General features: G+C 35.4%; 5 protein-coding genes across 5 annotated transcripts in view; 3 read left to right on the top strand and 2 right to left on the bottom strand.

The window, feature by feature from the left end:
- The window catches only part of LOC108578649 (basal cell adhesion molecule-like), a 20,412-nt gene extending 9,961 nt beyond the window's left edge, over positions 1–10,451 (bottom strand). Inside the window, exons 1-2 of the mRNA XM_017942016.1 lie at positions 10,268–10,451; positions 5,661–5,869 (exon numbers count right to left, since the gene is read on the bottom strand). Of these exons, the coding sequence (XP_017797505.1) occupies positions 5,661–5,869; positions 10,268–10,331 (273 nt within the window). The 5' untranslated portion in view covers positions 10,332–10,451. The remainder of the gene's footprint in view (positions 1–5,660; positions 5,870–10,267) is intronic.
- An 823-nt stretch (positions 10,452–11,274) lies between these two features.
- LOC108578640 (vacuolar protein sorting-associated protein 53 homolog) lies at positions 11,275–15,012 on the top strand. The gene is made up of 13 exons (XM_017942006.1): positions 11,275–11,477; positions 11,763–12,163; positions 12,254–12,374; positions 12,447–12,583; positions 12,654–13,089; positions 13,161–13,507; positions 13,575–13,730; positions 13,809–13,934; positions 14,011–14,089; positions 14,178–14,326; positions 14,399–14,564; positions 14,637–14,783; positions 14,851–15,012. The coding sequence occupies exons 1-13, from the start codon at positions 11,355–11,357 to the stop codon at positions 15,010–15,012; spliced, it is 2,550 nt and encodes an 849-aa protein (XP_017797495.1). The 5' UTR covers positions 11,275–11,354.
- Positions 15,013–15,235: 223 nt separating this feature from the next.
- LOC108578629 (60S ribosomal protein L7a) lies at positions 15,236–17,148 on the bottom strand. The gene is made up of 6 exons (XM_017941992.1): positions 17,030–17,148; positions 16,552–16,666; positions 16,314–16,463; positions 16,008–16,228; positions 15,669–15,791; positions 15,236–15,471 (listed from the first exon to the last, which is right to left on the bottom strand). The coding sequence occupies exons 1-6, from the start codon at positions 17,042–17,044 to the stop codon at positions 15,289–15,291; spliced, it is 807 nt and encodes a 268-aa protein (XP_017797481.1). The 5' UTR covers positions 17,045–17,148; the 3' UTR covers positions 15,236–15,288.
- Positions 17,149–17,944: 796 nt separating this feature from the next.
- On the top strand, positions 17,945–22,546 carry LOC108578628 (UDP-glucose 6-dehydrogenase). The gene is made up of 6 exons (XM_017941991.1): positions 17,945–18,065; positions 19,105–19,583; positions 21,070–21,267; positions 21,603–22,049; positions 22,130–22,285; positions 22,370–22,546. The coding sequence occupies exons 2-6, from the start codon at positions 19,122–19,124 to the stop codon at positions 22,544–22,546; spliced, it is 1,440 nt and encodes a 479-aa protein (XP_017797480.1). The 5' UTR covers positions 17,945–18,065; positions 19,105–19,121.
- A 2,313-nt stretch (positions 22,547–24,859) lies between these two features.
- LOC108578664 (TGF-beta receptor type-1) overlaps positions 24,860–25,573 on the top strand; it is a 67,897-nt gene continuing 67,183 nt past the window's right edge. Inside the window, exon 1 of the mRNA XM_017942039.1 lies at positions 24,860–25,359. Coding sequence (XP_017797528.1) covers positions 25,275–25,359 — 85 coding nt within the window. The 5' untranslated portion in view covers positions 24,860–25,274. The remainder of the gene's footprint in view (positions 25,360–25,573) is intronic.

Genomic DNA, 25,573 nt, shown 5'->3' with positions numbered 1-25,573 from the left:
GGTGATTCAAGTAATTGCTAATTTTTATTTTCCCAAGTAAGCGTTTTATTTATCTTTTTTTTTATAAATATTTTTCTATTAGAAATGAGAGTTCTTTGTGCAAAGATTTGTACAGAGATGAAAATTCATTTGGATACCTTGAAGTCGACCGAGCTAGGAAACTTTCGTTAAAAATGTCTCCTTAACCATCAAAGAGTTTCAAAAGTACGTTTACACTGCTGTTCGTAAGTATTAGGACGCTCGTTACACTCGTGCAGAAAATATTCTATAATTTAACTTACACTTCTTCGTCAAAGTTCGTGTATCAGTGAATATATACGAGCTCATCGTTCTGTGTGAAAGATGATTCATTTGTTTAAGGATCTTAATTATTTCATAAACTTCACATTCGGTAAATGTCCCAAGTGCACACGAAACAGAGGTGTACATCACGCTTCGTATACTTGCAAATGATATCTACCCTTGGTACACAGATTAAACGAAACAGCCTGTATATATCCCATATCACATTCCCCGTACATTATCAGCTGTAATAACGTCAAAAGTAATCAACAGGGGGTGTTTCATTTAAATGTAACGCCTGCAAAATTATACGGTACAATTAAATACAAATTATCAAGTATGACTGTTCATTCCGCGGGAGTGTTCATTACGGCGGTGCATTAATCAACGTATTGTTGGATTAAACGATAAATATCCTTTGATCGTTTGCTCGACAGGAACGCGTAGGTTATCACGCGCTCATAATAAATAAGCCCGGTCTCGCATAATTTCGATAATAACACACGGCTGCAACGATAGTTTCTCTATTAATTTTATCGGGACGTTGGTTCCGCGTTATGCATACGTTAGTGTGTAAAGTAACTAGAAAGAGGCGGAGGCGGGGAAGATGGTGCAAGGGTAACTCATTTATCTTTCTTTCGACACGAGCAGCTTATATGCATATCTTGAAACGTCAAGTACGAAACGAAAGCGTTACACATTTGCATGCATTCGATTCTACGGCAGTGTATTAACGTTTCGTTAAATTCCCTCTGATATAACGAAAATGTGTAGAATATTTGTCGCCTGAGGGTTTCCTTTTTCAGACGACGAGAAAATAGAACGAAAATATAGAATAACGATTTTGTATTTATGGATTCGTTTTCGAGAAAATTGAGTTTGAAAATTCTTCGCGTAAGGGTGCACCAGACACGCCCTTACTCGATAGGAAGTCTCTCCCTTCAGCTGTTTCTCTCTCTTTCACCGCACACTTTCGCTACTTTCCGGTTTTTCCCTTTAAACACGGTCTCGTGCTTTGTCAAGGGCCTGATTCGTGTCTCTAACTTTCTCTTTCATTCCCTTCTTCCTGCGTCCCTTAAAATTTCGCAGGCAGAGGCGAACATTTTACGATACTACAAATACGAATAATCAACCTGGACAAATCACTCGCAATTAGTTCTTTCGACGTATCCACTATGTATTCAATTTATTTATCCGCTTGCTCGTCCATTTATTCGCAAAGAAACGAAGCCGCAGCGAAATCAAGGAACAAAAGCCACCCTAATCGTTATCCAAGTATTTTCGAAGCAACTTCGTCTTAAAGCCCTGTTCTTTTCACTCGGTGTGCATCGGCTCGTGAAGAATTCGCGTCGCTCCACTTTTCTTCTTTTCCCCTTTGGCCGATTAATCCACGGAAAAATAATACGACGCCGTTTTAAACAGTAGTATGTCAAGGGAAGAAGTCTCGGATGAAAAAAGGCGAGAAGTTTTTCTCTAGCGAAAGAATAAGCGGTGGAGGTGGGGACGGACGCGACGGTGTTGAATTAATTATAAGTTGGGCCGGGGCAAGTGGAATAACGCCGTATCTGATCAGACACACGGCTGCAAAGCCTCGTTCGGCCGTGCAAGTGGAATAAGTCCGCTCTGGTCGGGCGGACACGGGCGATAAAGTGGAAAAAGCGCGGTGGACGGACGGTAATAGAAGCGGGCTAACGATCGGATTAACATAAAAATCGTCATAATTTACGTATTAATCGCCGGGGGCGTAGGTTCGGGCGAATTGTTACAAAACACCTGGAACAGCTTTTTCCTTACGCAACGTAATTGGATAGCGCAAAACGAGTTAAACATACGAACAAGAAGTTTCTCTCGTTTTCAGTTTCTTTCTCGTTTTTCTTTAGATTTACGTTTTTCAAGCTTTCATTAACTTTATCGGCGACATTAGCGGCCGAGATGAATAGTTTTTTTCCCGTTCGCCGACTTGTATTCATACGACACGGCTTAAGAGCCGGCGTATTACGGATATTCAAACCCTGGGAATGCGAAATTACACGATCGCCGGCGTGTTTGCATGCTTACAGGGGCAAAGGGCCAAGTGCTCCCTCCATATTCCGCGAATGGGTCCTTTTTACTAAACGTTTCTTTTTTTTCTTTTTTTAATAAAAAGTTTCTCAGAGTTGAAGATTCTTTGCAGCGGGTTTCTCAGAGTTGAAGATTCTTTGCAGCGGAAAATCTGCATTTATTTTTTCAATACGCGACTCTTCGACCTAATTATCTTCTGGGCTAAAATCGACGTTAAAAATAACGATAATAATAACCATGATAACCGAAAAATCTCTCTCGAAGTCTCTCGAAAAATATAAACAAGCTTCGAAGCAACGAAAGATGAAAAAAAAGAAGATTCGTTACAATTTTCAATGTCGCGATATTTAGATTTGAAAAAGAAAATAAAAAAAACCCGGACACGCGCAATTTTTTTTTTATTTCCTTCTTTTTTCTCTCTCTATGCGAGAGAAGCTTTCACGGTTTAATAGCGAAAGTTATAGTCGTGCAAATCGACTGCGCTTTTGCCGACGCGATGACCTATCAAAATCAAAGCGACTGCAAATTAAACGATTAATCAACCAGCATTACTCAAACGGATTGAACCACCCGAAATGGGCTAAACTGTAATTTTAACGAAACCATTCGATCCCGATGGGAGAGAGCTCCCTTTCGAACGTGATACGCTTGTAAAATATTAATTTAGACCTAAGCACGGACCTTCTCAATGGATTAAAGTATTAAAAAGGAGCAGACGGTTTGAATGATTTATTTTTGGCCCATACGAGTAGCAGGTATATATACGTAGGCTCCGGCAGAGTGCATCGCCAGACTTCATGTTCGTTGAACTCTATTAACCACGAGATAGTGATCTCTCGTATATTTTCTGTCTATTAAACGGTTAGCTGCGTTGGATGAAAATATCCTTCCTTTTTTTGTTTTTTTTTTCAACGAGGGGAAAAATTCGCGTGACCGTAACAATATCAATACGGCTTCGTTACACGGCACAGGTATGTAAATAGAAAAGAGAATGATAAAAATAAAAAGTTTAATGCTGTAGATATTCTATAGCAGTAATGATAGCTATAATAATATCAATATGACTTTGGTACACGACACAAGCGTGTGAATAAAAGAGCGGTATTAAAACAGGAAAGTACAAATACTCTAGATACTTTGTTAATAGCGATAATAACAATAACAGTAGCAATATAACTTTTTTAGAGTAGAATTAAGAAAAGAATTACAAAATGTAACATTTTAGATTTTCTATAACAATGAAAAGAACGACAGTATTTCAGGTTAACTATTTACTTCAGAAATTGTTCTAAAAATTTTAATTTCAATTTAATCAATAGCCCAGCACAAGTGTGTGTATGTGACTAAAAAAGAATTAAAAAATGTAACACTTTAGATTCTCCGTAATAATGCAAAGAAAAACAGTATTTCAGGTTGACTATTTACCACACAAATTATTATCAAAAATTAATCATAATTTAATTACCCCGATTGTACAGCATTTCAAGTGTTCGCGAAATCGATTTCGAACAAAATACCCAGATGTTCGCTGTTCTGAGGCAAATAAAAATAATAATTGAGAAAAGGGGAGGAAAAAGGATATTAATGGAGGTAGATTTATATAAGTAGGAGAATATATGAAAAGAAACGAATTTCCGGCGGTGCACGTTTCAATACAACGTGAAAACTTTCCGAACAATACGAAACACGGATACACGGGAAACCGGCATGTAACCCGAACACGCGATCATCTATCAAGGTATCATGGAATCGTTAAATGCATTAGACCAATGAATTACTTTTTCATGTACAATATTCGTGAGCTGGTGTCATTAAAAACCGCTTCTCGTAGAGTTATCAATCTACGCACAGTTACGCTTATTTGGAACAAGTTATCTAGGGCATTTAATGTGTGGAAGGTGGAGAAAGAAGGTGACAAAGGAGAGAATGGAAGAATATTTAATGATACGAGATATGACATGAAAAAGGTATAGAAAAAGATTCGCGTCGTTAACCCTAGAAAGACCAAAGGAAGAGTCGAAAAAATTTCAAAAGAATTGCGAACTTTATTCTTTCTTAAATAACTCGTGAAAGCTATTCTTTTTTTTTTTTGTCAGAAAATAATATTGTATTTAACGACTGTAAAGTAAATGTAAATAAATTTTTGTTTTTTTAACTGAAACTAAATTAAACCTTCCAGCAGCTTGGACATCCTGAGTTGAATAATCAAGTAACAGAGTTTCCTGTATATCCTCTATTTTCGATTTACAGCGAAAATAACGTGAAATAAAATAGTACAGATGCGAAATCGATAAACGGGAAAGATTAAAACCGTGCATTTCGGAAGACCTTAAAATTCATTTGAACAAAGTGAAATAAAATGCTAAATTTTGTAGCGTTGAAATTCCCGATATAAAAAGAAAAGGAAAAAAAAAGCAAGTAAACGATATTAATTTCTAAATCCCAATATATTTCGTGAAAGAGAAAAAACTGAAAAATTCAACGGTGTTAATAAAATGCTGCGTGTAAAGCAAAAGAAAAATGGAAAAATGTATGCACTGGTAGATTCAGCAATGTTTAAAATCAAAAATTAAAATAGCACATACAAAAGGGAAATAGAATTGACGAACTACTAATTGCAATACATTTAACAATATTACCAAGGATTAAACTTACCAAATTAATAAATATTAATATTTTTATTAAGAAAAATATCTAAATGGGTAAACTATGAACTTCAGTAAATCGAATACTGTTACTAAGCGTTAAACTTACCAAATTAATAAATATTTTTGTTAAGAAAATATCTAAATGGATGAATTTCGATAAATTGAATAATGTTGGTGAGAATTACACCTACAAAATGAATAAATATAAATCTTTTTAATAAGAAAGAAATCTAAATGGGTAAACTATGAACTTCAATGAATCTGATAATACTACTAAAAGTTAAATATACAGAATAAATAAATATTTCTATCAAGAAAAACGTCTAAATGGGTAAACGATGATTTTCAACAGATCCAATAACGTTACTAAGAATCAAACTCGCAAAATCAATAAATATTTTCACTAAAAACAAAAATTTGTTAAGAATTCACAATAATAAAGCTCACGTTACACGTAGAAAGGGTTCTGAAAATTTCAGTACAATTTGTCGAGCAACAATATTCCGCGAAGGAACACGTGAAGAGAGAGAGGGCGGGAAAAAACGGGAGTTTGAAGATCATCGTTTGCTCAGGGGTAGGAGATGCGACAGGTATGACTGCGTAATTGCTTAAAGACTGCATAATTGAAAGGCAGGGCGGGACGGCGTGCGTTAATTGCATGAAACTCACCTCCATGTTTGCGCCGTCTACCTTCCATTTGAGGAACGGCGGTTTCCTATCACGTAGGTATTGTAATATCTTCTTGTCATCCTTCTTGAACTCGACTTTATGCAACAAATACTCTGGTATACTATGATTGCAATGCAGAGTGGCTGTGCTGCCGTATGTTACGTAGTACGGCGCTATCAGTCGTACATCCACGTTGGAAGTTGTTGCGTCTGTCGCTAAAATCACCAAAACGAGGATGTTTTATTTAACAGAGAAAACATTCTCAAGGGAACATTTACCGTAACACGCGTTAGACGCAGGCTGGGGCCATATTTTAAAATCTCACTCCTCGCAAAGGACGGTATAGAAAAAATAGCCTAGTTCGAGTTGCAACGTGAAACATTTAGCTTTGAATATTACATTTTCAAAGTGAAAATAAGAGACAGCTGAAAAACGCCAAATTTGTGAATTTGATTAAACGGAATATTACAGTATAAATTACAGTGGAAAAGTATAAACGCGGCCCTGCAAGAAGAAGAGAAGAGAGAAATGGGGAAATGGGCAGCTATATTCGGAATATTTTTGGCTGAAACATTCTTTTTATCAATTTTTATACCAATTAGGTCTTCCCATAAGTTCGTGTCGAATTTTATAATTTGGATGAATATTTCCGAGAAATTTTTGAATTTGATAAAAAAAGAAAATGTAAGCGCCTTGTAATTCTACAAATTTTCCTATTTATTTTTTTTTTTTTGGTAAGGCCATTATGTCGTCGCTGTAGAATTTCGTTGGAGTTTCATTAAAATATTTTTCGCTCTCGGCACGAACTTACGAGACGACCCAATACGAACTGTGTTTCGTTGAGATATACACTGTCGAATTTATGGAGTATTTTAAAACAGGTAAATATTGTTCCGTTCCGTTTTACGAGGATAATTAACATAATTCGTGTAATCCCGCTTTCCCACGATCCTTCCTCGGGGTAGAAAAACCCGCTCGTTTGTCATTTCCATCGTTGCGCATACATCATTTAATTTATAGACTGCGTTCACCGAGGGGTTAACATCATCGCCATATTCTTTCGTGAAGTAATTAACGCATCTTTCCGCCGTTCGTGTAATTTTCATTACGCGAAAATGTTGCCCTTCCTCTCGATTCTCTGGCATTTCCGTGCAGAATGTAAACCACGAAAATGTGACATATCGCCGAGAGAAAAAAAAAAAAAAAGAGAAAGAAAGGAGAGGCAGGGAAAATGTGAAATCTCAACTGACGGGTATTTAAAAGAAAATGCGAAACGCAAAGCGGAGATAACATCGCGGTGCATCGTGTTCAAAGGAGAGAAGGACGTATTTCTTTTTCGGATGGTAATGGCGACGCGCGTGGTTGGATAATGATCAATTTAACGAATCTCAGGTGACTCGTTGAACACGATCGAAAGTAACGCACACAGGCGTAACGGCACCGGAAATCGCGAAATGCTACGCAAGAGGAACTTGCCTCGTTACGGATTCAACAACAAAACACTTGGCCACGTTCACTTCGTAACTTCGTCAACGACAAAATCGTTAATTAATTTATGCCCGGAACAACGGGACTGTGGAAACTCTGATCGGTTTGATGACATGGAACTTTGAAACATCGTACACTCGGTTTGCATTCGGCAAAAACGAATTTTGTCTATCGATTTGCGCGTTTACTGGTGTAATAATTAATGGACGCTTCGTGAAAACTCGTATCATATCCAGGAATGACAAAAAGTGAGGTTAATCGAAAAATTGGAATAATACTCGACGATTGTAACAAACGATGCATATGTAAAAAGAGGATTGAAATGGATGATCTGCGGAGTCGATAGAAGTGTGTAATGGCTAATTCCTCTCCCTGTAGAGAAATCGTTATTATCGCTGTTATTTCCTTCGATTTCTCAATTTTCTGTGAATGTTGAGTTTTTTCAAAAAAAAAGGTAAGAAAAATATCGCAGAGTGAAACGATAATATGGGAAATAATATTCTCGCGTTAAATCGTGCAAATTGAAATTGAAGTGTTTTGAAAAACGAAACTCAAATACAACGGATTAAAATGGAAAAAATTAATATAATAATCGAAGTGCTATTAATAAAGTACTTCCGGGTAAAAAGAGCAACGTAAGTTTCCTTCGAGAAACGTGAAACGGTTGAGATATTAATTTCAAGTGGTGCAAAAATATTCATAGGAAATTTAACAGATTGAAAATTGTCTGGCATGAGTCATTTAACCATTATCTACCGTGAATAATCTAATAATTGAAAAAATTGGGATCACGTTCAGGAATAGATTCCTGGTAACGTTCTAACTGATCCAGCACGTATCACGTAGTGTGTAATTCCTAGAAAATTCAGACCTGAAATTACTCGAGCGTCGTCTATACTATCCAGATCCTGTCCCTTGTGATTTTGAATTATTTCTATGTGTCGTAAATCAGTTAAAAGAGCCGAGGCAAAATTGGAAACAGCTCGATGTAACTAACGTTCGTGTATATGTAACAAAATGTATAAAATATGATAGAAGATATTTAAAAAAATTATTACAGTATAATATAAAATATAACCTAAAATAAAGATAACACAAAAATTGTAATAAAAATAATATTGCGATAAACTACAAAATTTTTCGCTAACGAAATTAATCTAGTAACTTTGAACAAAATTTAACAGAAGAAAAGAGAATAACTTGGAAAGCAGAAAATCTTTCAACAAAATTACCGTGTTTTATCGATATCTGCTTAACTATCAAGTTTCAAGGATACGCTCATCAGACATTTCGCGTCCAGAAATTCACCCCTCAGACCAGCCCATAAATATATCTGTCCACGCGACACGGAACACCCTGTACGATCAAATTTACATGTTATCGCGTCAACGTTCGAGCTGTCGATTCGCGTAATATCCCGGGCAACAATTACCACCAGCAGCATCATCATCGAGCAACAATTAATAACCGGATGATCGATACAATTTAGCGTGACGGAAGGGAAGTGTCTATTAATTCGAGCGTTCCTCCGCGAAATCTAGGTCGTCGAAGGAGTTAACGTAACCATGTATACATATTCCTGTCAGCTATACCTACTTTATTCTTTTCCCCATCTCTAATTCGGTTACCCTCGATTCTGTTCGTGATTTTTCACATAAACAACAATCCTACGCGAGAAGAGGAAATATAGGGGTGGGGTGGAGTGAAAAAGAAACGAGAAGCCGTCAAAAATACGACGGGGCTAATGAAACCGCACAGAAGAATGGAGAGCTCTCGGTCGACTATAACTACTTGTGGCAGTACCCTGTTGCTGGGAGGTGTTACTGTATCGATCACTGAAAGCGCGTGTTACTAACACGCACGCAGGATATTCCAGGGGCTTTTCAAGACGTTCCGAAAAGCACCGCATACCCCGCGACAACGGAATAATCGTCGAGAAATTCGTTTCCTGGCTATTCCCTGTGTGCCGAAGCACAGCCAGGGCGTCGCGCCGCACACGCCTCAGATTTTAAATCGGTTTTTTCACTCGCGTCGGAACGTTTCCGAATGACGTTCGCCGCTCGAGAGCCTTTCGAAACGCCTTTGTATGCGTGAAAACGATAAAGGAGGAAGAAAAAGCGGGTAAATGGCTGGGACGGGAGAGCGTGTTTTGCGGCTGGTGTTCTCTCGTTGTGCATTTCGAAAATTCTATTTCGAGCTGGGTTGCTTTTGAATTGCCGTTGAAATCGAGAAAGCTTGGAAAATAGGGTTCGAACATGAATGGCTCCTTGTAATACATCTTTGGATGTGATGAAATGTAAATTGTAAATTGGAATGAAAATTTTTTCGTCGATGTTAATCGTGTACGTTCTGTAGGAATTGCACGTAGGCGTGAAACGATTGGACAGGATCGAACATATGCTGAGCGATTTGTGACGTTGCATATTCTTCGAATGTATCGAGTGTCTTTATGATTGGAAGAATATACAAATGTCGGGCGATTTCGACGTAGGTATTAGTGTAGTGAAATTTTGATATTATAAGCGGAATATTTTCCGACGATATGGTTATTTGGAAAATTGAAGGAAAAAGATGTGTGACATGTATACGCAAACGACGAGTAGTTTAAAAAAACCGCGAAAAATGTAAACACGTTCGTTCACTTAGTAATTAGTTCGAATACGTCTAATTAGAGGCGTTCCGTCAATTAACAACAAGCTTCTTCAGCAGAATTTATTTAACACGATTGCTAAACTGGCTTCTGATTAGCCTCTCTCTTATTTTGACAGTGTAAAGGTAGAAATATCTTTGAAATATAATTTCTACAAATGACACCGTATATCGTTATGTATTTCACTGAAACATTCGTTTATCCTTGTATATTCAACGAAACACTCTAGTCCATATAAGATAGCTGTCATTCAAATTCCGAATCGTAAAAAATTTCGTACAAGATACTTTTACAATGAAAACTATTGAACAAACTTGTCGAGATCGAACACGCTTTAGATAATCGAATCTCCTTTGCGTTCGTGTTACTATGACATTTAAAATTTCGATGGAAAAACAATTCGTTATTTCCACTGTTCGGGAACAGAATGAACTGGCCGGGTGGGTGTTTACGATTGCGTGCAACTTACATGAAAATAATTGTAAAATATATACGAATACGAATTTTCCCCAGTGTGTTGATTGACGCGGCATTGTCGTATGTATTCTCTCGCGTCGTTCCTATGCAAAAATGTTACTGTCTCTACGTTACTTAATACGAAAAAAACGTGCTTCTATTTTGTACAGTGGTGTGCCTTTAAACTACACAACTTCGAGCCGAGTCGGCGCTACAACTGAGCAAGCTTTTCGATCGTTCGACCAACTCCCATAGAATATAAAACATAGAACGGAGACTCGCTGTCTTTTCCCTTATCGAGCGATCTTCGGAGTTGGATTTGCTAATGGGTCTAGCATGAAATAAGCGATGTGAGATGGTAACCGAAATGAATAACACGTTGATATCTTTATGATAAGACGGGGAGAGGTGAATTTTAATTAACCCACAAGCTGTTAAGAAGATTTAAAATGAATTCATTAAAATGACTTTAACCCTTTGCGTAATATAACTGGATAAATTGTACATTTTTATTGATAAATTTTTTTTATACACTGCTTCATGTTTATAAAATAAGATATTTGTTTAAAAAAAAATTGTGAGGGAAACTGTAATGTTAGTATTTTCATATTTTATTCAAGTAATTAGTATTCTGTTTGGGATACACTTCTAAATATTAACAGATTAATAAAAATACTATAATAAACAACCATGTTGACGAAAGTAGTAATATTTTTTATTTCAATTGTTTAGTTCTATTCAAACTTTATTATTTCATTACTACTGTTTTGTATTAAAACTAAGAGTATTTTCTACATATTTTACTAATATATAGCTACAAATTATATGTAAAATGTAAGCTGTATTTGCAATGACATTCGGTTGCAATAAAATTTAGTATTTATTTACGTATGTGCATACTTGATCAGATAATACATTGTTGCTTGTTTTCAAATGAGATAAATTGGAAAAAAATGTTTCTAAATGAGCGACAAGTGTGATGTAAATATCATTCTTTTCACACATTGTAGGTATGAAGTATTCATGTTGCATATTCATGTCAACATTTTATGTGCTTGCTTCTTATATACTCCCGCAAGAACATTTAGAATGAAATACGTATGAGTTATACAGTTGAAGTTGAAACAAAATCAGAAATGGAAGGTCACGAGGAAGATGATTTAGAAGATTTAAATTCAACTGTGTACACATTTCCACCGAATGTACAAAATGTCATTGAACAGGTTAGGTTCACGATTAAACTGTCAAATATGCATACAACTGTCACTTATTCTCAACAAGTAGTTGATGCTTTCTCATAAGCTTTAGTATTTTTTTGATTTTTTATCCAATATTATATTTTATACATCTACTGATAGTGTAAAATATGGAGACAGTGTTTGCCACATCATATACTATTCAATATGAAAGATCTGTATGCTTTATTCGATATCAAAATTTATCAATATTTGTTCTAATGATTTTCAAATATTAAATAAATTATTTATAAGAAATCTTTTAATTGTTAGGTTTTACCTAGTACAGATCCATTGGACCAACTAAATTTCAATGTGGTGGATTATATAAATTCACTATTCCCAACAGAACAGTCTTTGTCAAGTATAGATGATGTAGTAAATAATATGGAATTAAAGATACGTACCATAGACAGAGAAATTCGTTCAGTGGTACGTGGACAAACAAATGTTGGTCAAGATGGGAGAGCAGCATTAGAAGATGCACAGAAAGTAATAAAACAGTTATTTGTGCATATAAAAGACATTAAAGATAAGGCAGAACGATCAGAAGATGTGGTTCAAGAAATAACAAGGGATATCAAAAGATATGATATTGCTAAAAGAAATCTAACAGCATCTATAACAGCTTTAAATCACTTGCATATGCTTGTTGAAGGAGTAGATACCTTAAAGTAATGTATTACAATTTTTATTAGTAAAAATACATGTAATTAATTTAAAAAAAATGTAATTTTGTAGTATTCCTTTAATAATTTTTTTAGGGTATTAACTCAGAAGAAACAATATGGTGAAATTATTTTACCATTGCAAGCTGTGATGGAAGTGATGCAACATTTTAATAGCTACATAGATATACCTCAAGTAAAACAGTTATCTGATGAAGTATGTAATGTTTAAGTTTTTGTAACAGTAGCAGTAGTCTATATTATTTTTTATTAACATATTGACTTAAAGGTACATCAGGTACATGTTGAATTGGCTCAACAAATTACAGCAGATTTTAAACTAGCATTTTCTGGACAAAATCCAAAATATTTTAATCAACTGACAGAAGGATGTTTAGTACTATCTGTGTTGGATCCCAAAGTTAAGTAAGTGTATTTATTGAAAGCATTCAAGTCATATTAGCATAACTGTAATGATTGTTTTTTTTATTACAAGGAAAGATCTACTCACCTGGTTTGTGGGTATTCAGTTACAAGAATATGCACATTTGTTTGATGAAAATCAAGATTTTGCATGGTTGGATAAAATAGATCGACGTTACGCGTGGATAAAGAAACACTTGCTTGATTTTGAATCGAAATTTGGTACAATCTTTCCACAAGATTGGGAGATCTCGGAACGAATTGCTGCACAATTTTGTCACGTTACGCGGGAAGATCTTACAAAATTAATGTATAAAAGACGTTCTGAAATAGACGTAAAATTATTACTTTATGCAATTCAAAGGACTAGTAATTTTGAATCATTATTGGCAAAACGATTTAGTGGTATTACTTTGGATAATGTAGAAACAACAAATAAAAAAAATGCTTCTAATACAGACACGACTGAGAATAAAGTTCCAGGCAACCCATTTGAAGAAAATCAGCAGGTATTATATTTTTAAAGATGTTTCATAAAAATACGTTAAATTCCATACTAAAGTGTTGTGTTTTGCATTAGGTACAAAAAGAAAAACCAAAACCATCACCATTTTCAAATCTAATAGGAAGATGTTTTGAACCATACTTAAGTGTTTATATAGAAAGTTTAGATCGCAATTTAGCAGACCTCATGGATAAATTTGTATCAGACTCTAAATCACAACCGCCTGGTGCTAAAGATTTTGAAGGCATCGAGGGTCCTAGTAGTGTTCTGTCGTCTTGCGCTGATCTGTTCGTATTTTATAAGAAATGCATGCTGCAATGTACTCAGCTTAGTACAGGCTCTATTATGTTGAGTTTAGCCGAAACTTTTCAAAAGTATCTGCGGGAATATGCTCTTAAAATATTACAAAATAATTTACCTAAGTAAGTCAATATATTACTTGTTATGAGTCATTAGAATTAAATTTTTAATAATTAGAATTTATTATAGAATTGGAGGTAGCGTAGGCATTGCCACAAGTATGAGTAGTATAACACGTGATTTTCGAGATCTTTCAACATCAGGATTTATACAAAATTTTCAAAGCTTTTTGAAGGAAGGCGAAAGTACTAGATTTAGCAAAGAAGAACAATCACGCATTTGCTGGTAAAGGTTTGCTAAATGATAAAATTCTTAATAATGTATTGTTTAAAAGAAAATAAATTACGAGATATTATATTTCAGTATATTAACAACAGCTGAATATTGCTTAGAAACGACACAACAACTGGAAGAAAAACTCCGAGAAAAAACAGATAAATGTTATGCTGATAAAATTAATTTGTCTCAGGAACAAGATATTTTTCACAAGTATGTACTTCATATTTTCGTAGAGTACAATTTATATTCATTGATAATATCAATATTCCTAATACTTGTTTTTTAGTGTTATATCAAACTGTATACAACTGCTTGTTCAAGATTTAGAATCTGCATGTGAATCTGCATTGACTGCAATGACAAAGGTATTTATTCAATTTGATGTTTATTATACGTAGTTTTTTAAATATTTGAAATGATTTTTTACCTTTACTGATATGTAACTTATTCTAGGTTCAGTGGAGTGCCATTGAGGTTGTTGGTGATCAAAGTAACTATGTTAATACTATTGTGGTACATCTTCGTCAAACAATACCTACTATCAGAGATAGATTGTCATCATGTAGAAAATATTTTACACAGCTGTGTGTAAAATTTGCAAGGTAATGAGTAAAAGAACGAATATGTTTTGTTTAATACTATCAAGGTAACTAATGGTTTTTTTTTATTTGTAGTTCTTTTATAATAAAATTAGTACAACAATTGTACAAATGTAAACCTTTAAATACTGTGGGTGCTGAACAATTATTGTTAGATGTACACATGTTGAAAACTGCTCTTTTAGACCTCCCATCAACAGGATATCAAGTTCAAAGAAAAGCACCAGCAACCTACACTAAAGTAATTTACCTAGATATATGCATTTGTAGATTAATTCCTATGCTAATACATATTTTTATTCATTATAAACAGGTAGTAGTAAAAGGAATGGCAAGTGCTGAAATGATTCTCAAAATTGTGATGTCGCCAATAGAATCTCCAAAAGACTTTGTAAAACAATGTAGAATACGTCTACCGGATTTACAAGCGCCAGAATTTCAAAAAATTTTAGATATGAAGGTAATCTAATTTCTATGAAAGATTTAAATTACTGCATTACTTATATTGAAATTATAATAATTTATAGGGCTTGAAGAAAACAGAACAAGTTTTACTACTAGAACAATTTAAGCAGCCTGAAAATACAGATACTTTACGTGATGCGAGGAGTCACGTTATCCAAGATAGTCCAGAACATGAAGCTGGACGAATAAAAAGATTGGAGAAATTAATTAAGAAAAGAATATGAACATTTTTCATAGCAAAATTTTCATTGTAATGTACATACTCAAGATAAATATAATTGTAACTATATAAAAATTAAATATTAAAATTACATACTTCTTTTACTTTAGTGCAATAAAGTAAGCACTGTTTTATATAATAAGACTTGTTATTACTGTTAATTTTGTAACACGAAGACAAACGTGATCAAAGGACGTGTACTATTTAGAACAACCCAGAAGCTTCGGTTTTATATTTTATTGTTGTGTGTAGTAAACAATAATCAGTTAACAGGACGATGTTAACCTTGCTTTTGTGCAAGTTCCTTTGCTTTAGCTTTTTCTAATTTAGCTATCCTAGCAGCTGATTTACTGCCCAAGAGACCACCGCCCCAATGACGTCGGATTTCGTCGTATCTATCATTAAAGTTCGTCTTGATAGCTTCAACAATCTTTGAGAAATTAGCTCTGTCACCAGAATCGACCTAAAATAAAAATAATGTATTATAGAAAGTGAACTAACATTGACAGAAATAGATATGATAGAAATGAAATTATCAGTTACATATTTAATAATATCATTAAAATTATCATTGGATTGGCTCTTTTGATGTTCATCATAATATATATTCTTTATTACATTTTATATACTCACATACTAACTTCAATGGAAAGAACTTACCTGAGTCAAAGCTAGTGTACTGCAAGTTTTACGCCTGACAAGAAGTCCCAAGCGTGCTTTACCTTTTACAATACAATAAGGTACACCCATTTTACGGCACAGAGCTGGTAGAAACAGAACAATCTATAATACAAAAAAAAAAAAAAAATGTATAAATAAACTGAAATAATAAAGTAATATCAGTGTGGATTAATGTTTATTTCACTCAGAGTCATGTGACATCCTCTGAATAAAATTGATTACATCAAAATATTCTCAGGTGAAGAAATTCTAACATCATTGTGGTAATTAATTAAGTATTGTGCTTAAGTATTTTGAAAAAAAAAAACAAATATTTACCTCTATTGGATCTACATCATGAGCAATCACCACAAGCTGAGCTTTCTTTTCTTCAACAAGTGTAGTTACAGTATTTGTTCCACTACGTATTACATTAGGTCTCTTTGTTGGGGTATCTTCTTTCTTTGCAATTTTTTGTTCAGCTCTGGTTTTTAGCCTCATCTTTTTTGTGGTAGCTGATTCAGGTCTGTATTTTTCCAACATTTTGAATAATTGTGTTGCTGTAATATAAAAGATTAATGGATCTCTGTGAATTACATTAATTTCTTTAGTTGTTTTCAGACAACTAAAATAAAATAAATATACCGGTTTGTTTGTCCAATGTTTGTGTGAACTGATTGATTGGTGGTGGTACCTTCAATCTCTTCTGCAACACAGCCCTTTGGCGTTGAATACGAATGTACTTGGGCCATTTTACAAAGCGACTAAGATCACGAGCAGGTTGAATATCCTGTCCTAAATACCAAGATTTTCTATTATTGTTAAAATAAATTAATTTTATCTGATAATTGAAATGTATATTTGGAATATTCTTTATACTTACCAATACCAAAGTTGCGAGTACGTTTTTCAAACAGGGGATTGGTTTGCTTCTTGGGTTCAACCTTCTTGACTGCCAGTGGCGCAGCCGCCACCTTCTTTCCTACCTTCTTCTTCGGCTAAATTTATATAAAAATGTACATATTAATACCTCTTATTTAGATTATGTTATTATACATTTGTTATCTTTGTATGAAAACAATACGTAAGCTGAAAGCATTGTGGTTAACCTCGTCGAATAAAACTTTACAAATTTAACAGACACAAAACATTTCTATTCCTTCTTTCCAATAAGTAATATTGTTTGCAATAACTTATAAACCGAATAAGTGTTCAAATACGATGATTAAATATATACAAAAGAAACATATTTATAACATCACGATGTATCCAAAACTTGCCGAATTCTAACCATCACGATTCTAGTAATAAATTGACTTTAATGGAAATATTACTCTTATTCGACAATTTAGCATGTTTACCTTTTTCTGGACCATTGTTTCAACGGAAAATCTAACGGATCCTTTATATCACACTGGATATAAAAGTTTGTACTTCGCTTAATACGACGCGAAGCACCGCCGTCGAGAACGTAAAGGAAGAATCATGCAGCAGCGCCATCAACAGCAACAGCGGCGCTGCTTGATAAATAACATTTTAAGGTAACTACTTCTAGAGAAGAAACATGACGATAATTTTTATTCTTTAGAGTCATCTATCGGAATATTTTTGTATAATCATTTCAAGTAGTTATTTAAATATGAAGATATATCAATGCAAAGTTTTACAATTGAAATTAATTATTCTACAAACATGTACATAAGCAAGTTAAAAATGCTCTTATTATATAGATTTACTACTGTCTCTTTTGTAATTGTAAATATATTTTAACGAAGCACAAGTAGAAAGCAAAATGTAGATAATTGTTTCATTTCTGAATATATTAAGATAATTTTGTGAATAAATATAACACGCAACAGTTTAAAATGAATTAATTCAACACAACCGTATTTGAATAAAACGCTGAAAATTTGGAACTAATTTAGATTAAAAAATCGTAATCAATGATAAAATTGAACGAATAACTTATTATCTCTCATAGTTTTATTTTTCTTATCAAAATAGTTTTGTGAATTTGAAAGACGCAGCAGAAAGTTAAATCGTTTGTAATGCGCATGTGCAAGCTAAAGAGCGACGAAATGTGGCAGCTGGCAGCAGCAGGGATCGCGCGTACAACCTATGCGCCTCCAGTTTAGACTATTTTCCGATGAGGGACGCGTAGCATGTGAGCTGTGTCAGTGTTCGTAACGTGTCGATGATACGTCTATGATACGTTTCTCTCATGAACGTTGATGTTTGGTATTCGAAAAACTTTCGTTTATTAGTGTGCTCGTGATAGTACGTGACTTGGGTGGTTAGTGATCCCGACTTATCGTGACATTTTCTTCCGTCCTTCTGTCGATTACAAGAAGCCTTACATTTTCTATTAGGGTGTACTTTTAGGACCATTAGCTACAGGTAAACTGACTAGATCGAGCATGATCGTTTTGTATTTAATGTTAAACGTCATTAGTGGATAGAGTTTGTTTATTCTGTCCTTTTAAAGCTAGCAATAGACTATAGAGTAATCGTTACTTGCATCGTACACTGAAGCCGTCATACAGCATTCCGTTAACGGTTACTGACAAAAACTTAATAAATTCATCTTCCCTGACGTGTAACCGATTACATATACATCGTATCACAGCGATACTGGACTTTTTCATTGAAAAGAATACTTCACTCGAAACAGTAGAAATGCAAATTTGCATTGACTATCGGGATATAATATGTGAAAAAATGATGCAACTGCACGTTCAACATAACTTTATTTTATGGATGAATTTCGTTAAAATAAATAAAAATTTGTAGTGATATTACTTTTAAAATGAGTGAATAACAAGTAAATAGTACAGTTTAATAAAGTGTCAGTCAAAAGTACTTTGATATTTATACCGACATGGGATGTTGAATTGCACTTCTAATTTTGAACAAATTAAAAGAGCAACGTTAAAAACGTTTTCCTTCATCAGTTCGGAATATTTGTACGCAAATTAACACTATCTCCTTAATTTAGAAGACCTTAGTACGCATTACACGTCGGTGCAAAAAACTCGACAATGATATATTACTATAATGCCTGCTGCAGTTCCAGTCCCTGACACCAGATAAGGATAGTTTTTCAGAAAATGTATAATCTATACACGGAATAAAACATCGAAGCCATTTCTATGAGTCTTTGTAGTATTATAAAATTTGTTCACCGGCGTCCTATAATGCTATTAGAAAATAATAATAGCAGCATCTTTCTGACACAAAAACATAATGATAACGATTGTATACAAAGGGAGATACTGTCATATCGCTATCTAACTATCGACGATCGTATGCGTTTATTTTAGCGAGATCACTTGAACAATGACAAATTTAAATTAGAGAGTTAGTTGTTTTTTTTTTTTAGTTAGGAAAAGATGCTCTTTCTCAGAGGAGACAACCAAGAATAACGATATGATCGTAGGTAGAGTACCGATCGACATGACGATTAGAAAGATCTGCGGCATTGGCGCCGGATATGTGGGCGGTCCAACATGTAGCGTGATCGCGCTCAAGTGCCCGGAAATTCAAGTGACCGTTGTGGACAAAAGCAAAGACAGGATCGCCCAGTGGAATTCAGAGAAGCTGCCGATCTACGAGCCCGGTCTTGACGAGGTGGTGCGAAAATGTCGTGGCAACAACCTGTTCTTCTCTACGGACATGGAAACTGCTATCCAGGAAGCTGATTTGATTTTCATCTCGGTGAACACGCCGACGAAAACGTTCGGGAATGGAAAGGGACGAGCAGCTGATCTGAAGTATGTCGAGAGTGCAGCCCGGATGATCGCGGAAATTGCGACCGGCGACAAAATTGTTGTGGAGAAGAGCACTGTACCGGTCAGAGCGGCGGAAAGCATTATGAACATTCTGCGCGCCAATCACAAGCCGGGCGTCTCGTATCAGGTAACATGGAAATTTAGAAACATATCGATTGTTTCGATAGAAATTTCGATTGGTCGTTTCGATGTATTTAACGAAATAGTTCAACGGTTTTTTAAATGTCTTTCTTTCTTCAAGTAAATTGGTTGTTTATATATTGGTGTATCTCCACGTTTTCAATTTTATTATTGTCTTTATATCAAAAGTCGTATCGAAATATAGGCACGTTTTTAATATTAATTGGTGCATTTAGATCGAAAGATGTGCTCGTTAGCAGGTTAAACAACTTAATTATGTTATTACAGAAATATATATTTGTTTTATTATCCATATTTTTCTCAACTGCATCACAAGTTAGTCAGCTCTGAAAAGTATGAAACGATTGATAATATTAATCGTCACATTTCCTACAGATTGTTTGGTGGAAGTTAACGATTGCGATTATTGTTGACTTTATCGAAAGAAGGAAGAGGCGGTTTTGTTTGATTTCGCTTAATTTCATGTTTTGAAATGTCAATTGGTTCGATCGACGTATAAATTCGTTTCTCGGAAATTATTTCTTTTTCATGGTACAGTATACAGGGAAGATTTAACGGTCTCTAAAGTAATAGCTTATAGAACGTCACGTGGCCCGTTTCTAGAGCACGTTGGGCATTATACCAGAAATAAAGATTGAGTAGATACTTTAATGGTCGAAATATTGAAGTGAAACAGAAGCAAAGGAAATTTAGCACGGTTGCTTCTTGCCTGCAATGGGAGTAGTATTATACTGTACTCTTTGGGGCTATTTTTAGGCGCACCGGATATATCTTTTACTGTATGTTGATTAATATTTTTTTTTTCTTCTGCTCGTGGAACGTTAACCACAGTTTTATCGATTCTCGTCGAGTTACTTCAATTATTCACTATCTACGGCAATTAATAAATTACATTTCTGAATAATTCACAAAGTAGAGATATTTACTCGGACTATCTAAGGCAATGAAAATAAGAAAAGTATTCAAAAACGACCCACTAATGAAACCTTGAATTAAAAGCAAACATTTCGACTGAAATTAAGCAAATTGACTAACTTCTAATTACTTCCAACGGTATACCATTCAAGTGTAAACATTTATCGATATTTGTACAGTGATAATTTCGAACACGTACATATAATACGTCCATGCATAGATATTCCATTCTACAAGATTTTTAGTTAAACGTTTTCAGAATATTTCGAAACGATCGTTCTAATAGTACGCCGTGCAAAGAACATTACCGATACCTTCGTCCATTGTTAGCACATGGCCGAGGACCAAAATTACCTGACTTAATACCTGTTGAGTTTATGCTTGTCGCTAGACGTTTCTCTATTCGGCCACGACCCATTCACAACAGATCGTTCATGACCTTTTTTTTCTTTTCTCGGCTAAACCGGCCTTTTTACTATTTGCTGCGCGTCCTTTGATGTCATCAACGCGATTGTATTGGTATCTCGGCGTTACAGGAAAGGCTTTATCACTTTCAGATCCTATCGAATCCAGAATTCCTGGCGGAGGGAACCGCTATCGAGGATCTCGTGAACGCAGATCGCGTTTTAATCGGTGGCGAGGATTCACCGGAAGGACAGGCCGCCATCGAGGAATTATGCAAGGTCTACGAGCACTGGATTCCACGGAAAAATATTTTAACCACGAACACATGGAGCTCGGAATTGTCGAAGCTGGTAGAAAGAAAAAGTGACTCATACGTTAGGAAAAACGAGATATTCTCCACTTAGTTGTTTGCGCAACGTTAATGAATTAAACGAGATTCATTTCACTTTAATATTGTACCTTCTTTTTTTTTTTTTTTTGAATATTCAAAAAGGGAAAGAAACGATGTTTGTCGAATAAATGTAGAGTGACGTTGATAGTATCACGTTCTGCATTTTAAATAACGTTTCGCAATAGCTACGCGGTGTTATAAGTTTATCTTCGAATCAATATTTGCTTCTCGTTAGTCAATCGAAACGAACTGTCGTAATATGTAATTATTCGAATCGATTATGATTTGTTTCAGGCAGCCAATGCCTTTTTGGCGCAACGTATATCGAGCATAAATTCCCTGTCAGCGGTGTGCGAGGCGACCGGCGCGGATGTGTCCGAGGTAGCTCGGGCTGTTGGCCTTGACTCACGAATAGGATCGAAGTTCCTTCACGCGTCGGTCGGCTTTGGTGGATCGTGCTTTCAAAAGGACATTCTAAATCTGGTGTACATTTGCGAATGCCTGAATCTACCTGAGGTCGCCGCCTATTGGCAGCAAGTCATAGACATGAACGAATATCAAAAATCTAGGTTCTCCGCGAAAGTAATCGAGTCCTTGTTCAATACCGTTACGGACAAAAGGATCTCTATGCTGGGCTTCGCCTTCAAGAAAAATACCGGCGACACGCGTGAGTCACCGGCCATTCATGTTGCTAAGACCCTGCTCGACGAGGGTGCCATGCTTCACATATACGATCCCAAGGTGACTTTCTTCAATGAAAATGTCATCGTACACGCTTCACTTGTACACTTCAGTATTTTCTTTTTCTTTTATTCGCCGAGGTGGAGGAGAGTCAAATTATTGAGGATTTAACGCATCCGAGCGTAACGAACGATCCTGAACACGTGAAAAGAAGAATCAGTATTTATAAAGACGCTTACAGTGCCACGAAAGGAACCCACGCTATTGTTTTATGCACCGAGTGGGATGAATTTGTAGTAAGTGATAATTGTAAATTCTGGAAATGGTATTTAAAGTAGTTTCATGGTTAATTATTGTTTTTTCTTTTTATTTCTTTTTAGGAACTGGATTACAAACGAATTTACCTTAACATGATGAAGCCAGCGTATATTTTTGATGGAAGGAAAATTTTAGATCATGATAGGTTGCAAAAGATTGGTTTTATTGTTCAGACTATTGGTAAAAGAATCACAAGGACCATACTCTCTAGAGCATGGGGAAGTCAGACACAAATATAAAGAAACTTGCACAAGTTGTTATGGAAAATTGAGATCGTTTAATTTCGTAAACGGTTTCATTATCACAGGAATGCTTTTAAAATCTTGTAAATGAAGAATGACGGAATTCTGAGGATTATTATTTTTCGTAGTATAATATCGACATGGAAAGATATTGCTTATTATTGTACGAAGAATTTCTTTGTTTAAGAAATATAAAATAGTAAATTAATTTTCAGTTTGTTTAAATTTGTAAAAATGTATATTATTGTATAAAGAATTTCTTTGTTTAAGAAATATAAAATAGTAAATTAATTTTCAGTTTGTTTAAATTTGTAAAAATGTAGGTTTACAAGATTTTGAAAGTTCAAGAATTTTTTACTGAACGTTAAACTATGACTATAAGTGTTCCAATAAATACGCCTTTTTGAGGATATGTGTGTACCTAACACACGCCGATTATCGTAAATTTTTGCAATAACGAAAAGTGTCAGTTAGATCGAATATTTATATAAATTTTTTACATAATTTGATATGTAGCAAACGCATCTGCAGTTTTTATAATTACGACGACACGCTTTGTAGTATTATTCTTACTTTCTGTTAAAGTAAGTTCTAAATGTGATTGTATACTTCTTGATCAAGGGCATTTGTGCGATGGGATAAGATATTCTTTTAATAAGTAAACCGAAATTTTTAACATCACTTTATTTTTGTGCAATATTGTGTATATGAAAGAAATGTTGCAAGTATGTGAGTTCTTGATAATAGTACATTCCTACAAAAAATGTACTTGCTTTTAGCATTTTTGATTATCTGAAGCATTAATATAGTTGTGTTCTGTATGTCCATAGTCCTATTTTGCATTTAGAATGATTTTTTCTATAGTTTTTGACACGACTACAAGTATTAAGTCCTCATTAGATAGTATTTTTACACGTTTAAATAGTTCATTTCTAATGATTCTACTGCTGTTAAAAGTGTAATTAAAACTTTACAAAAGTTATTCTTTGCTTCATTGCAGGGAATATTTTACTTCTTCAACCATTACACATATTTTTTAGTAGTAACATTAGAAATGAATGGAAAAAAATGTAAGCAATAATGTGAATTGGTATACTATTTTAAATGTCATAGATAATATACCATTTATACAAAAAAGATCTTAAAGCGTTAACGAAATATTATACCGTTCACAATAATTTTATAAGAACTGTTTTCATTGTATGTAATTATATGAAATTGGTATAAGTCACAAATTAGTATTCATTTATTCCATACAGCATGATACTTTTACTTTTTTGGTTACATATAAAAGAATTATAAATAAACGTTGATAGATAATTTTGTAATTCAATCTTTTTATTCTCTATCTGTATTAATACATGTACATTCCTTTGACATTCCTTGAGTGAAATACTTTACTCACTATTTTTAGACAAGTATTTCAGTGCTCTGTTCCCTTTAATGTTCAAAAATGGAGAAAAAAATTTCAATCCTACAATTTCTTTACACAGCTAGTAACTGTACTATATATTTTATTGCTTTTGATTTTAATAAGATCTAACATAAATTTAAAACAGTAAATAATATAAATATATTAGAAAGTTGCATTAGAAATAATATTGCATATTAAGCATTTCAATTTTTTTCAAGTTGACGATTAATATTTAAATCGAATAGGTGACAAACATTAGAAACGGTGTGACAGTGATTAATAAAAATCTCGCGATTAACCATGGTGGCGGTACATCGGATTACGGCCCTGTCGCAGAAGAGCGATGGCGCCGTTGAGGGAACTACTGGCTGCAGAAGCAGAGGCAGCAGCAGCGGAGGTGATGGCAGTAGCGGCAGCAGTAGCAACAGCACGAGTCGCTCTGCGTTCGCCGTGAAAATTCGCGAGTCGTCCGCGTGACAGTACTGTGGAGGTTACGGTTAACGAGAGCCGGACGATGATGTCAAAGAGATGGTGCCACGTGATCCGCGCGAGATCGAACCATTCGGCGAAGTGTCAGTGAATCGTTTCGTTTCGCCGTGTTGCGTTTGTCCTTGTCGCGCGAAACCTCTCTTTCTGTTGGCCAACAGGGATAATAGGCCGGGCCTATCAGCACAGTAGGAAAATGGCGGCTCGCCTTGCACGGCGTAGACGACGAGGGGCAACGACGAGGCTCTTCGTGTAACGCGACCGTACGCGAAAAAAAAAGAATAACCTTTCGTTTCCGTTGGTGTTTCGCGGTGCGAAGTGTTTAGTACGCGTTCGATCGTCGCCGCGTGAAGAGAGAGGGAGAGAGAGAGAGAGAGCTATAGAGCGAACGAGTAAACGAACGAGAAAGAGAGAGGGAAAGGGACCTCGTTAGCGCGAATACCACGAGTTTACGAGATGAGAGCGGGACGCGAGGAGGACGAGCGAAGGAAAAACAACGGGAGAAACGAGTAACGAAGAACCACTGTGCGTTCCGTTTGTACACGCGTGTGCGCTCGTATGAGAGCGAGCGGCGATCAACGGTGACAAGTGTTCCGTCGACGGGGAACTTCGCCTTAGCCCCACGTCGACAAGAAGATGATATACCGGGCATCGAGACACCGCCGTGGCTACGTCGACCGCGATCCTCGTGCCGCCGTTTGCTGTCGTCGCCATTGAGCTACGGCCGCTTTCGCGAAAAATCATTTTTTTCGCGAGAGGAACAGTGAGGCCGTGGGACGACGACGACAACCACGACGACGAGGTGGACGAAAAAGCTGAAAGAAGATGAGAGGCGCGTGCGACGGCGGCATAGCGAGCTTTCTCGCTCTGGCGCTCCTCTGTTTATTCCACACGTCATGCCTTGTGGACGGTATGTAATGCTTCTATTGCCCGACAGTCTCTCTCTGTCGCTTATTCGTTTGCTTTTTTTCTTCTCTTTCTATCCTCTTTTCCCTTATTGCTTCTATCTTACTTTCTCTCTCCCTCTCTCTTTCTCTCTACTTCCCCTCTATCGTTGATCTTTCTCTCTACCCATCCGTCTGTCTACCTGTCTGTCATTCTTTCTGCCTTCCGTCCGACCGTTG

The sequence above is a fragment of the Habropoda laboriosa genome, unplaced genomic scaffold (genome assembly GCF_001263275.1).
Source record: "Habropoda laboriosa isolate 0110345459 unplaced genomic scaffold, ASM126327v1 scaffold45, whole genome shotgun sequence".
NCBI lineage: Eukaryota > Metazoa > Arthropoda > Insecta > Hymenoptera > Apidae > Habropoda > Habropoda laboriosa.
The sequence above is the reverse complement of the archived record's forward strand: the minus strand, read 5'-3'. Positions and strand labels throughout refer to the sequence as shown.